Consider the following 15,334-nt stretch of genomic DNA (forward strand, 5'->3'; position numbering starts at 1 on the left):
AGCATTGAGGAAATGTGTTTGCATTTAAACTTAAACAGGTGAGTACCAATATCCAGTGCACGAGGTGTGTAATATCAAATTTCTTTTTTTCAGTATTGGTACCTATATCCTTTTTCTTGGTCTCGTAGGGTAAAGGTCAGAAATGTGGACCAGCAGAGGGCAGCATTGACCCGCTGCAAAATCTGAGCATTGGCTTGATCCGAACAAAATGTTTTTTGCTTTTGTGGACTTATAAAAAGGCTTGATTCTTCAGGATCCACATTTAAGGTAAAACTGCTCAATGTATAGCATTACAGTAGAAAGTTCCTTATCAGTTCTCCCCACCCTCTGATCAAATCTTTCAGCACCCCAGTATTGTCTGCAGGGACCTGCAGCTGGATTGAGATTAAATAAACAAAGTCCTATGAGCATGCCACAAGACTCACTACTCCAGTCAGGGGTTTGCTCAGACTGTGCCCTTTGGCATCCAGCTGCAAGGTTTTTCAGCCACTTTTCTGTAAAATGCATGTGTTGCAGAAACGTTTGGGAAACCATTTGGCCTGAAAAAATGTATGATCCGTTTTTGCTTTAACACCTGTAAAGTTAAACGGGTGCATGTGTTTCTCTATTTACATATTTTAAAATATGCCGTAATTAAACATTTAGGATCAGTTAGTTTTTGTCTCCCTTATGTCAAAGCTTTTGTGAGTGTCCTAGTCAAAGCCCAGACTTAAATCCAACAGATGTTGGGTGTGACCGTAAGCATAGCAATTATGTAAAAAAAAAAAAATTGGGTCAAAGTTCTCAATATCAAATGCTTGGTTGTTGCCAAGGGTGGAACTAATTAATTGCTTTAGGGGTCAATTACATTTTTAGATGGGGAGGTTTATTTCCTTAACATCTTACTTTTATTTATCCAGGTTTTCTCTAATTATTAAAATCTTATTTTAACTATCAAGTGTAGCTAAAAAGACCAACAGGATAAATGCAGAGGGGCTAAATAAATTCATATCTCTATATTCCTAAATTATAAATTTTTATAGGAAGGATTTCTTGTTTTTCAAAAAGAGGAAAGGTCATATGCTGCTTAAATTCTAATAAGCCGCCATCTGTAGGAACACGAAGCTGTTGGACTGAACCTGAGCTGTTTTCAATGTGTTTTTTCAGATAAACTTGTAACTGAAAGATTTTATCTGGTCTTACTGTATGTAAAAAAAAAAAAAAAACAGGAAAGCTGAGACCGATTCACATATTTCCTCTGACCTGCATATGCTGTGATTATAACCTAGGGATCAATTTCTGATAAGCTTCCATCCAAACAGCAGCGATAAAGGCTTCATAATACATCCATAAAATTTTACCCAGCTGCCCACTAAGATGTGAGCAATCACCTCTCACCTGTTCGATACCATCTGTTTGTCTGATCCTGCAGGTTACAGTGCTTCTGAATCCTGTTTGTTGCAAATAAACCGACGCAGAGAAGCAACAGATGTTTGTCTTCATGCTGCACTTTAACTGCTGTGTTGATGAACTTTACAACCGCCAACCTGCTGAATGCCCTGTTCAAATGTGCAATTGTTGACTTTTACCACATTTTTTTGAAGTTATAAGATACTCAAACACTTAAAGTGTGAAATTGGCATCAGTGGGTTTGTTTTAAATACTGGATAACACAATTTGTAATGCAAAGTGTAAAACAGTTGATATAGATATTCTAATCACACACAAAAAAGGACGTAACACAGTTTCTAAAATAAACCTAGAAATGGTTGTATGTCAGACCAGAGCTGTGGAAATGTTTTATGAAATTCAAGAGAAGCTCCAAAAATCTCAGATGTTATTAAACTTATTTAACATTTTCACACAGAGAAAAGTCTTTGAGAGAATACAGAAAATCTGGGCCAGATTAAAAAGCTGCAAGAGAAGCCCACAGATTTTGAAACAAAGCCAACCTGAGTTAACATGACCATTAAAGGTAAACCCTTAAAGCAAACTGGCAGCTGGCAGTAGCACCATGCACTGTGTGCAGATTCGACTGAGGTCTTTAAATAATGGTTTAAAAAATCGAACTTTCTGGCGAGAAGCATTACGCTGTAAAAACAATCTAGAAATAAAATGAAGTGTATTTAGCCTTAATTTGAGCAGGTAAATAAGATCTGCCAATAGAATGAGTATGTTTATTCTTAAAAAAAAGAATTTGCACTTGAAATAAGAAAATGTCATATTTTGAATGTAAATGCAGTTATTTTAAGAAGAAATTACTTATTTAAATTTCTTTTTTTTTTCAGTGTAAAATCTGTTTATATCAATGATGGTTTTTGCATGGAAGGTATTTTGGGCAAGCACTGTCTTCTGCCACCTCCTGAGCATTAAGATGCATGAAAATATTAGAAATGTCAAAGCTAAATTGAATAAAACAAAGGTTATTGTTTTTTTTATTTTGCTTATAGGATGTGTTTTCAGTTTAGCCTTTGCTCTTTTATTGCTTAGAATATTAAATCCCATCAAAATCCACATTACATAAAGAAACAAATCCTAGTTCTTTTGAATCTCTACCTTGTTGTGTTTTTTCGTTTTGATTTACATGTTTTTCATCAAATTCCTCCTTCAAAACTATTTACCTGTGTTCTTTATGGCTGCAGCAAAATTTCTAAGTTCCATCACGGGAAAATCCGATAAAACAAACAACTAGAAGCAGAACTTTGACCAAAACCAGCTGAGCAGCTCAATTGTGACGACCATTATGATGTCATCAACCCAAAAAAACTACTTGATTTTTTAAATTTTTTTTTTAAGTCTGCAGGGACCTCCATACTTAATTAACCAAACTGTTATTGGCACATTATGTAGAACCACTTGGTGGGCTTCCTATTTGTGAGTTGTGGAAAGAAAAACTTTGCAGCAGAACTAGAACCAGAGCAGGGCTCAGTGTGAACGGCCTTCTGCTTCAAACGTGCACGCAAACAATTTCACAGAAGCACTGATCCAGGTGCAGCCTGTAAGTGAGAAAAAGCAAAACATAGCAGCAGTAGCTGCTCATTTAATGGCTCCATCTAGGAGACAAACACAGCTGAGCTGATGAGCTCAGATTAAGTTTTGAAGGATTGCTGCGAAGTCAGCGACACAATGCATTAGACTTACCTGTCACTGCATGCTCCTCCAAGACGATCCAATGGAGTCAGCAACTTTTGGTGATCTGCTGAGTTGCCATAGATAGAAAACCTTTAAACCAAACTGTTTGATTTTAGTTGACTTTTTAAACTCATGTTTTGAATTAGCAATGTATGATTAAGCTGAATTGAAATTAATCAGAGAAAGATAATTAAATGTATTTAACAGGTTAACAGAAAGTAATGCTTCTTTGAGGTAGAATATTAAAGCAAGGGGGGAGAAGGAATTCTGTTGCTTAAATAACAGTGAATAATGTGCAGACTCTTCTCAGAAGTGAAGTGGAAACTTATTAGAAAGGTGTAAATCCCAGGTAATTGTCGGGTGGTGACATTTTTACTCAGAAAGGAGCTTTTCCTCTCTGAGGGAAAATAAATTAAACAGAAAAAATGGTCATCGTCAGGCTTTGCGTGTGGTTCAACCACATGCAGAGGCTCATGTGTCCTCAGACACGTCCAGCTAACCTCTTCATGACGCAGTTCATTACCAACAGCCTTCATCTGCCGAACATGTTGGCATCAGGGCAAAACACAAACATAACAGCAGCAAAATATACAACAACATCTCACAGAAGAAAACCAAACCCATATTTCTGAGAGGTTGCCGAGTTCGCCGCAATGTCATAGGTTTTGGATTCATTGCTCATTTCCTGAAGCAGCATGAGGATCAAAGACCAAGGAGAGATAAAAATACCTGACCTGGGATAAAAAAAAAAAACAATGTTTTATAACACCTTTATAATTTTTTCCCAAATAAAGTGATAATCAGAACTCGTTTTATATCTTTGTGTATCTTATTTTATTAAAAGACAGTCTTTATACTTCATCACAGTTATAATACATTTAATATAGCTGTAGAAAGGCTGATCTGATATTTTATACAAAGATATATTTACACATTTTCTGAATCATTCAATTCAATTATTAAAAAAAGCAACACAAAAAAAGGAGAGTGTTGGCCTAGTGGGTTTAGCAGTGCGCCTGTGCTCTGAGAAGGTTGCAAGTACCGGGTTCGATCCCCACAGCCTCCACTCTGGATTCCTGAGCAAAGACCCTTAACCCCACACTGCTCCCAGGGTGCCGCACAATAGCAGCCCACTGCTCCCAGAGGGGATGGGTTAAATGCAGAGATAGATTTCTCCAATGTGAGATCAATAAAGTTCAATTATTATTAAATCCTGCTATAGTCGGTTTTTACATTGTTTGGAATCTGAAAATTATTTTCATAAAAAACTTTTATAAAAGGTGTACTGTATTTCTTTCTGATACTATAGTCATTTATTCTTATCAAGGTTTTTATTATATCTTTATGTATTCTTGTGTGAATTTACATGCTTTCATTTACCTGTTACCTTAGCACCAGCACCCCCACTATGTCACAATAAATGTATCTATTGTATTCTATTCTGTTCTATTTTAAAGCATTAGTTAACCTCCTATAAGGTGGAACCACGCAGTGTTACGTCTGACTCTGTTTTTTTAGAGTTTGTACTCTTTACAAACAATCAAAGCTAAATCAGGAGAAGCAAAGTACAGCCGTCCAATGTTAAATCTGTATATGGTTTTGATTTAGGTGTTGTTTAAAGTACAAAGTCTGACCACAAATTTATTTTCCTTTGGTTCTTAATTCAAATGTTGTGGAAAAGTGTGATTTATGAAGCTTTATTATACTTTGTTGTAATTAGTTTGTTGCTTCAGCTTCAATCTATTTAAGGATAAATTAACTTGTTTTAAAAATGTTCCTCTTTGCTATAATAAAGGGCTGCATTAAGTTGTTTGTGAAGATAAATTGGTGTTTTATTTACTATTTAATTTCTGCATTCGTTCACACCAAACTTAATCTCAAGATATTTTTATTTACATCCTTACCAATCGTTCAATTCAATACAAGGCCATTCATTATAATTCAGGGTTTTTTTTCCCCAACAGTATTGAATACAGAAGAGTCACATTCAATTAATTACAGATCACAGATTTTTAAAAGATATCGGAGTTAAATAGCAGATTGTTTGTGGCTTTTCCTTATTCAGACATCAATGGTGAGAACTTCCATTAACTAACTTAGAGCTTAAAGAAGAGAAAAAAGGACAAATGGCCAGTAATGGCCCAAAAGGAATTTCTATGAGAAGTTTGCAAAAACAGAAAACACAGAATTAGTGACAATATGTACCAATAAAGTGCAGTCTCTTCAGCCAAATGACATAAACTACTGTAAATACAAGCTTTATTTAAAAGGAAAGTTTTAATTGTCTCAAAAGTAAAATTAATGTGTGGTTAGATTAAAGCTCCGAGCATGAGATGAGCCAGATTACTAAAAAATCTGAATCCAGTTTTAGTTTTTGAAACTTTATGAGCAACAAGTTTGCCTGCAATCAGAGAGTGAAGTGCTCACTTGTAAAAATTAAAACAGCCAGAAACAGTTTTAATAAAAAGTGTTTATGAAGTCTATTTTGAGCCGGTAACATAAATCAGTAGATGTGTCTACTTTGATGACTGATAACTGATTATCATCACCATAACAATAAATCAAATGGAAAAACAAATAGACCAGGAAATAGTTTTAGGTAGTGCCAGCACTGTACAAAAAAATAAATAGATAAAATAATAAATCATATAGATAACTAACAATTCAAATATAGTTCTTATTATAAGTTTTAGAAAAAAATCTTATTTTAGGTTTTTGTTGTTGTTTGCCTTTGTTTTTTCTACTGTTTGTTAAAAAAAATCTTCGGAAATTAATTTCTAGCATGAATATATAATTCAGATCGGACATATTTTATGTGATTAATTTAAAGGGAACAAGTGTAGGGCAAAACATGAGGCATATCATTTAGATTAATTCCTATTAGTTAGGGAAGACCATTTAAATCAGACTAAGCATTTTTTTCTTGCCGCACAAGCAGCAATTTCCTGTTTGTCGTCATGACTGACGAGAAGTGAGGATAAAATATCTTATTTATTTATTGATGTGTACTAATAGCTCTTTAATATCGCCTATAAAGCGTGCTGTAAAGCATACTTTTTAAACGGTATGTAAAATAATCGATTGGTCAATTCTTCAGATTACGAATAAGAGTTGTAACGGGATTGGTCAATAGATCATCCACGTTAGAGGGTGAACGAGTTTTCTCCTCCTTCCCCGTCATATGATTCTGCCCCCCTCCGATCAATGGAGGCCTTCAATGATTGGTCGGTAGTAAAGTGACGTCGCTCCAGTGTGATATTAGCCAATTCCGTAGAGCTATTCCTGGAAGAGGCGGAGCCTCGTGACATTCTTTAGAAGCCGGTGTTTCGTGTGACCCGGCATTAAGTATCTACCCGAGCTGGGAGCGACACAATTAGCTATTTATTTATTTATTCTACTTTATTTTTTATTGTTTGAAGATAACCATGCTGGGCTTGTGCCTTTACGTCCCCGTGTCCAACTCGGACCCAGTGGAAGTGGAATACTTTGAATCTAACGGACTACCGTCGGAGCTGAAGTCTCTGTTCAACCAACTCAGCGTGTTTCTGCCCTCCCAGGAGTTCTCCACCTACCAAGAATGGAGAAAGGTAGGACTGAAAATTAAACTTCTTTCCTCGTCATCGACCATATACATGGAGAAAAAAATTGTTTTGTTTGACAAAGTATAAGTTAAGTCTTAATTTTTACATGTATTCTTCCTCATCCTTTAATGGCCGTGTTTAGGCGGGCGGAAGTGTAGGCCGCAAAGCGGTAAAGACCGGTTTCCAGAAAATTCGTTTAGGCACGTTTATGCTTCTATAGGGACTGTAACACATCGCTCTAAAGCAGTTTGCACTACATTGAGATGGTCAGTCATACAATTGTCTCTGTCTAATGATGCTAAAGGAACAATATTGGTTCAGATAACTGGGAAATTCCGACTTTTAGACAAGCTGCTGCGGTTAAAACACAATGGGTCACAAGAGTCTGACTAAACCTACATTTACAGGCAAAAATAAAAATAAATCAACGCATCTTTTAAGTCTCATTATATTACAAACTTACCTTATATATCAATATATTTATTATAATGCCTATTATTTATTTATATATACATATATATGAAATATTAAAGGAGAGTGATGCTTAGTCATTTAGTCATTGAAATATGCAACAAGGACTATTTGTGAGAAGTTGTTTAGTTTGTGTTAAAAAAAAATCCTTATTTTTGTTTTGTATATTAAAACTTTTTTTATTTGGAAAACATTTTTCCCAAACCCTTGAACCACTAACTACCACATCAGCTTGACTATTTTACATCAGTTTGATATATTTTGAATAATTTTGTGCTTAACCAACAACTGTACAATCAAAAATTTTACTATGCTATGAATATTCCACACTTGCATTTGTAAAGTTAAATTATTTCTTTGGCACAAGTTTAAAGTGACCAAGCCTTTTTTTTATAGAACAGATAATCAACTGAAATCTGCTTTTATGGCCTTGATTTATTTACATTTCCAGGTTACTATCAAAGAAATATAAAATCAATAAATGCTGGAAAGAAGTCCCTTTGTCTAAAGTTTGAAAATCTGTCTAGTAGGTCCTTTGAGCTTTTGCACGGGCTGCAGGGCTTGGTTGAAATGGTCTCTGCAGGATATCGTTACAGTCATATGCCTGCAGGGCTTGGGACTTGAGGTCAAATGTCTGTCCTGTTCAGCACCCTGGAGTACAGCATGTTTAACTGTCCCTGTTGCAGCTCAGCAGGTCTGAGGCCAGACAGGATTACAGCAGTTGGTAGGTCAGTCTGAAGCAGATGTTAAAGATAGCATTTGGTGGTTAGTATTAAGTGATGCATTTGTGGCCAAGAACTGTGGAGCTTCATCCTTAGGCGTTAAAATGCGAGCTGCGGGGAACCTTTAAAGCTCCAGTGTCATGACCCATCAGTGGTTTGACATGCAGAACATTGCGATCCAGCATCTCTTCTTGCATAAGCAATTCAGTTTGTTTAATTACAGCTGCATGATTCTGCAAAATGTCATCATCTCTGAGGACATATTTATCTATAAAAAATCTTAATTTTTTTCTATGAACCCCATTAATCCTTTGACTGAAATACTAAAATGATTTTATTAACTTTCATTGCAGAAAACTGTGGAGGGGGGAGAGAAAAAAGCCGACGGGCAGCTGGACTTTGAGGAGTTTGTTCACTATCTACAGGACCACGAGAAAGACCTGAAACTTGTAGTGAAGAGTCTCGACAGGAAGAATGCAGGTATGCAGCTGCTTTTTCACATGCTTGTGGTTTTTTCGCTTTTGATTTCAGTCTGACGATGCTAATTCTTTCTTTTTAGGCCGCATCGATCCCACCGAGCTGATGCAGTCTCTGCGTGACCTTGGCGTCCATATTTCCCTGCAGCATGCCGAGACGGTCATTAAGAGGTAATTAATAATAATAATCCTTTTATGATGCTTTGTCTGGTTTTGTTTGTTTGAAAGACATTCATATCTGCCTTTTTATTTTCTTTTGAAGTATGGATAAGAATGGCATAATAACGATTGGCAGTAAGGACTGGAGTAAATGCCCCACAGCGGAGAAAACTGAAAACATTCCAGAGATCATCCTTTACTGGAAACACTCCACGGTTAGTTCCTCTTTCTTTTTCTGCATTCATTTCAAAGGAAATTAGGACGGCTAATTTTTGCCTGTATTATATAAGTTTTCAGGTGACCCATTTTACCCAGATAACTCTTATCAATACAGCCTATGCTATCATTCAGGCTAATCAAAGCAATCAGGGTAATGCACTTGGTCTCCTCCCTGTTCTTTGAATTGATCAGGGTGCTGAAGATCATAGTCTGCCCAGGCTGTGCGTCATGTATTAAGCCCTATTAGGCCTCATGGAAAGAAATCAGGGTTGCTTTAGTGGGGATTATGTTGGAAAGATCTTCCAACTTGCTGAGCTGTTATGTAAATGAGGGCAGCAGTCAGAACCGGTGCAGACCTTCTGCTCAGATCCTGCAGCAGCTTATTTTAGCTGCTGTTGAGCCCGGTGCAGCTCTGCAGACACGTCGGAGCAGAGAATAGAGTTGGTCAACCCTCACATGGAGGCCAAGGACACTGTGAATTGGTGGTGAAACCCCAGCTGTTAGAGGGGCTTGACTGGACAGTAAATCATGTCAGTGGTCACAGGTTGGGAGGCAACATGGAGTTTGATACATAGATACATACATAGAACAAGTCAAATTCTGACCCCAAGTTTGCCTTGTTCCTGTGATTACTGTCCACATGCTGTGCTTCTCTTACAGTTCGGGTTCCTGGTTAAGGGATCAGAGCTGACTTAGAAAAAAAAACAAAACGGAAGGAGTCAGTTCCTGACCTTGATCACCTTAAAGGGAGTCTTCCTGCAGTTTCAAGCGCTCCTTCACTTTGTTCAAGGAGCCAGGATTAAAAAATCTGCGTCAATGCCCTGGTAATAATCCCAATAATCATCTAAGTCCTGACTGGTGTTGTGTGTAAAGATGGACTGTGTGATCCGTGACAGCTTAGCTCGATCCTTCCTGTGAAAGGACAACCTGCCCGGTGACTCATATTTTCCATTCACAGGAGCTCCGTCACATGTCACTAATGATGAAAGCCTCAGAGGTCAAAGCAGAGGCCTTTAGTGGAATGTTACAGATTGGCTCTCTGCAAGACAAAAAACAAAAAGGCTATCCAGCATTATGTTTGAAATTTAACTAGAGATGCACCAAGTTATCAGAGATCAGGACTGGCAGGGATTCCCTGGACTGGGTCTGATTAGGAAAAATGTTAATAAAATAGTAACATTGTGGGTGGAATTTATTTATAAATGTTTAAAGCTGTTAAATAAATAAAAAAATGTTCTCTTGGCAGATATTTGATGTGGGTGAGAACCTGATGGTGCCTGATGAATTCACTCTAGAAGAGAAGCAGACTGGAATGTGGTGGAGACACCTGGTCGCAGGTGGAGGAGCTGGAGCTGTTTCCAGAACCTGCACCGCCCCGCTGGACCGTATCAAAGTCATGATGCAGGTGAGCCACAATAATTGGCATACCACTTAAAATTTTAGAAGCCGTTGCTCAACGACGCTTTATCTAAAAAGCGTAAACAGGTTAAAGTTTAACAGTCAGTGAGTAAGAGCAGGGTGGGCAGAGTCCATGAGCCGGTTCTGTCTGCCGTCGGCCAATCAGAGCTCAGGAACGGGCATCGCACCCTCTGTTCTGAGGTTGAGGACGCCCTGTGCCCAACAAATAGCTCTGGTCCATCAGAGTAAACTGACGTAAACGTTTTCATCGATTGAAAACGAGCTGCCAACAGTTGAACCAACCTGACCCAGTTGGCCAGAGTTTTAAGACCCACATGATCATATTCCTAGTTGGCCTAAACGTTTAGATCATTAATTTAAAGTGCTACTTTAAGTTTTGAAATCCTTTTATTAACCTGCTGGCTGTTCTCTCCTTCCAGGTTTACGGGTCTCGGACCAACAACATGTGCATTATGAGCGGCCTCATGCAGATGATCAAAGAGGGTGGCACGCGGTCGCTGTGGCGCGGCAACGGGGTGAACGTCATCAAGATCGCGCCTGAATCAGCTCTAAAGTTCATGGCCTATGAGCAGGTAAGCAAAGCGGCTCGTTTGAGAAAATCAAACCAGGTTTCTCTGCTGTTCCTCATTCATTGAGCTTTTCCTTCTAAATTGGTTTCTGCAGATTAAGCGTCTAATCGGCAGCGATAAGGAGACTCTGAGCATTTTGGAGAGATTTGTGGCGGGTTCTTTGGCTGGAGTAATAGCCCAGAGCACTATCTACCCCATGGAGGTGATTATCCTTTTTTATCTCCCACCTGGAGCGCCTTCGGCTTCAGATGAACATTTAGTAACTTCTCCTGTTTTGTTGTCAGGTTCTAAAAACCCGTCTGGCTCTGAGGAAAACCGGTCAGTACGCTGGAATCTCTGACTGTGCCAAGCAGATTTTCAGGAAGGAAGGCCTGGGTGCCTTTTACAAAGGCTATGTCCCCAACATGCTGGGCATCATCCCCTACGCAGGCATCGACCTGGCGGTTTACGAGGTGAGCAGACAGACTCTAACCACTTGTCTTCTGTAGGGTGTTTGCTCTCGACAAACCAGAGTCTGATTTTCCTCTCTTATGGTTTCCCTCTGACAGACGCTGAAGAACAGCTACCTGCAGCAGTATGGCACCAACAGCACGGACCCCGGCGTGGTGGTCCTGCTGGCCTGTGGGACAGTGTCCAGCACCTGCGGTCAGCTAGCCAGCTACCCCCTGGCTCTGGTCCGAACCCGCATGCAGGCACAAGGTAAGCCTCATTTTAGGTCTACAAGTACTGGCAATCCGGTTCTGCTTTCATTCATGTTTAATAATTTAAATTTTGTTTTGAATCTCTGCAGCTGTGGTGGAGGGTAACCAGCAGCAGGTGTCCATGAGTGGCGTCTTCAGGCAGATCCTGCAGAATGAAGGCCCCACAGGTCTCTACAGGGGCCTGGCCCCCAACTTCCTCAAAGTCATCCCCGCCGTCAGCATCAGCTATGTGGTGTACGAGCACCTGAAGTCTCAGCTGGGGGTGACATCCCGCTGATCGCCATCGAACCCGCCGCATACTCTCGATTGCACCAAACTCTGTCCTAGAGCTCGCATTAGAATCCCGCCGGTGGTTCGTGTGGCCGTCTCATTCTGTGAATGTCAGCTGACGTCATGCTGGGGAGGAGATTATGGACTCTGTGAGCTCAGGTTGTCAGGATAATGACTGCTGCTATTTATACTGAGACTCAGATGAAAAGCGACTGAATGGGGGAAATGGAGGACCAAATGTTTTTTGTTTGTGAGTCAGATGTCCAGGTCTTTCTATGTTTGCACCACCATTTCTCTGGGGTAAACCTACTGCCACCCTGTTATTCTGTTGTGAGAAGATTTTGCACAAACTCTTTGTCTTCTCTCCCTCTCTCGCGTCCTGAATGTCTGAGCACTGAGTGACTATTTATTTTCACCCCCTCCTGTATTTATTGCTCTCTTTAGGTAAAGAGAACAAGCCAATAGTGCTGTTAGATTCACGGTGTGGGATGATCGCCTTAACATCCGTCGAACACTAAATATAATCGTGAAGTTTTATTTTCAAAACAGAAAAGTTTGTGAGCACATGTGTGCCTTTCAGAGGAATGTTGTCCTTAATGTTCACCTCAGGTTGAAGGGAAATGTATTACTGTTCACTGATGAGCACGTTTGTTCAAAATGAGGAGTTTGGGGGAAATGAGCAGCATTTTGCACTTTAATTAATGTTAGATGGGGCTATAAATGACTTGTCAACGCAGGATGAGAAGCTTTTGTGAAGAATTACATTTTAGTATTTTAATGGACCATGTTGATGCAAATAAATGCATACTTATATAAAGTCTGTGTGTTGGTTGTCTTTATTTTAATACAAAGCTCTAGAGCATGCTGGTATGAACCACAAATGAAAGTGGGAATATACTTCAATGGATCTAGATGGAAAGGTAGAAAAAAGCTGCTTTAAGGGAAAACTGGTTTCTAAAAGCATTTTTCTTCTGGTAAACAAGCTTTTGTTGTTCAACATTCTCGAGAAGTAGGAAATAACTCCAACATTCAGAGTTAGAACTGGAAAACCTTTAAATATAAGAACCTTAAGTTGAACTCGAAGTAAATTAAAACAAAATATAAACTGCTGATCACTTTTAAAAGCTACACTTTAACTTTCTAGCTCTCATATTCCTGTTCCAGGCATTGTTTTATAGAGTTTAAACTAAACTGAATCCACACCAGTAGATTATATAAATAGAAGTGCTGTTTGTATTCCTGTTTTGAATTGATTTATATTGGCGTTAATAAAATTTGGTAGTTTTGGAAAAACTGATCGACATGGAGTGTTCTTTCGTAGAATAGCTTTTTTTATGCCCATTAAAAGCTGAAATTTTCTTTTAAATTAACACAATAGAACAAGAAAATGTAGATTGCTTAAATACTCTCTCCAAACCTGCCTTGAGGTAGATTTAAATGGGTTTCTGTTCCCAGGGTAACTTTTCATGACGAAATGTTCCCACGGTTTAAATTCATGAAGAGTATCCATTTTTGTGTTTAATGTGCAATCAGACTCTCTGCTATGGTCACAGTTTTGAATCGTGACCCACTTAAAGATGCAGGTGATGGAGCTTGGAATAGAGCTGCAACCAGTCAGCTGACTGGGACCTCCGGGCTGTTTCCGTCTGGAGGGAGAACTCAGGGCTGACCCAGAGAGCTCAGCTATTTATTCCTCCTGGCCTCTGGAGATCCTCAACAACAGTTTCTTTAGCTGTCATTGGGCAAAAAGTGGCTCAGTAAAGGCCCATCACAGGGAAATCAGTACTTATTGGAACACTTAAAATCTGGTGGATATATTGGTTCTTGGACTGTGGTAGGAAACTGGAGAAATCAGAGGGAAACTATAATCATTCAGGATAACAATGCTAGAAGCTACCTGGAATATAAAATCTCAGAGGTGAGATTGGACTCATTGTGCGGCCCACATTTACACATTTATAGAACACCATTTCACAACAATGAGTGATAGATGTTCTTTATCGGGTTTCTCAATAAGCCATAAAATATTTCCGCTTAAAGTCAAGTTAAACAGTAATTTTCTGAGGACGTGTATTCAAGTTTGGCTTATCAACTGTTTCCCAGAAGCATCAGGGAGTGTCAAGAAAACTGTGCCGAGCAGATAAAGATTAAAGACACATCAAACCCTGTCGGGATGGAATGACTCACTGTGGTTTAAGGACACAACTGAAAATGATGTAACCTTTGAATTTATTCTTTATTCTCACTTTAGCCTGTATAGAAACCAGCATTCACCAAGAACCAGTCCAGGAAAAAGCAATGTTACATCAACAATAAATAAAACAGTCCTCTTGAGTATTTTCTTCTAGATATATTTACTTTTGCTTTTTTTCACAGTAAGATGTTTCAGATCATCAAGCAAATTTCGAATGTCAACGAGTAATGTTAGAAAAAATACTTTAAATATATAAATTATTTGAGAATAAGAAATCTTTTTAATTTAACACGCTCTTTCAACACAAGTTTTAACAAGTTCCTGTTCATTCTCTAAAATATAACCACAACCATCAATCAATCTATATATATATATATATATATATATATATATATATATATATATATATATATATATATATATATATATATATATATATATATATATATATATGTGTATATATGTATTTCAATTTCACTTTAGGACAAATAGAGTTTTTCTTTTTTATGAATTGAACTGAATTGAGTGCTGTGCTAGTTCTATAGATGATGTAAAGGGACAAACTTTGTCCAAAGGAGGTCCACTTTTGTCTTCTCAGTCCACAAAATACACTGGATTAGAAGTATTTGAGGTAAACAGGAAATGGGCCTTTCTCAGCAGGGATTTTAGCCCTTGACCTGGACGCCATATTTGTTCAGTGGAGCAGAATTAAGTGGAATCCTTTGACTTGATCGTTAAAGAAGTATGTGAATGAAAGGGTTTTAATTGTATTTTATGTTTCTTTTAAGAAAAATGTGCCTACAATTCCAAGCAGCTGTGACCTATAGGTTGTCATTTGAACTACAGGTGCTGGTCATAAAATTAGAATATCATGAAAAAGTAGATTGATTTCAGTAATTCCATTTAAAAAGTGAAACTTGTATATTATATTCATACATTACATACAAACTCATATATTTCAGATGTTTATTTTGTTTAATTTTGATGATTACAAATGACAACAAATGAAAATCTCAAATTCATCATATCAGAAAATTAGAATATTGTGAAAAGGTTCAAAATTGATGGCCCCTGGTGCCACACTCTAATCAGCTAATTAACTCAAACCACCTGCAAAAGCCTTTAAATGGTCTTTCAGTCTAGTTCTATAGGCTACACAATCATGGGGAAGACTGCTGACTTGACAGTTGTCCAAAAGACGACCATCGACACCTTGCACAAGGAGGGCAAGACACAAAAGGTCATCGCTAAAGAGGCTGGCTGTTCACAGAGCTCAGTGTCCAAGCACATTAATAGAGAGGCGAAGGGAAGGAAAAGATGTGGTCGAAAAAAGTGTACAAGCAAGAGAGATAACCGCACCCTGGAGAGGATTGTGAAACAAAACCCATTCAAAAATGTGGGGGAGATTCACAAAGAGTGGACTGCAGCTGGAGTGAGTGCTT

The 15,334-nt window shown here is 38.3% G+C and overlaps 1 protein-coding gene across 1 annotated transcript; it reads left to right on the top strand.

Moving 5' to 3' along the window:
• Window positions 1-6,536: 6,536 nt before the first annotated feature.
• slc25a25a (solute carrier family 25 member 25a) lies at window positions 6,537-12,515 on the top strand. Its single transcript, XM_038306513.1, has 10 exons — window positions 6,537-6,698; window positions 8,239-8,365; window positions 8,445-8,532; window positions 8,624-8,735; window positions 9,986-10,144; window positions 10,578-10,730; window positions 10,822-10,929; window positions 11,012-11,179; window positions 11,276-11,426; window positions 11,518-12,515. The coding sequence occupies exons 1-10, from the start codon at window positions 6,537-6,539 to the stop codon at window positions 11,703-11,705; spliced, it is 1,416 nt and encodes a 471-aa protein (XP_038162441.1). The 3' UTR covers window positions 11,706-12,515.
• The last annotated feature ends 2,819 nt before the right edge of the window (window positions 12,516-15,334 follow it).

Source organism: Cyprinodon tularosa, unplaced genomic scaffold (assembly GCF_016077235.1).
Source record: "Cyprinodon tularosa strain WSP-4 unplaced genomic scaffold, ASM1607723v1 ctg583, whole genome shotgun sequence".
Lineage (NCBI taxonomy): Eukaryota > Metazoa > Chordata > Actinopteri > Cyprinodontiformes > Cyprinodontidae > Cyprinodon > Cyprinodon tularosa.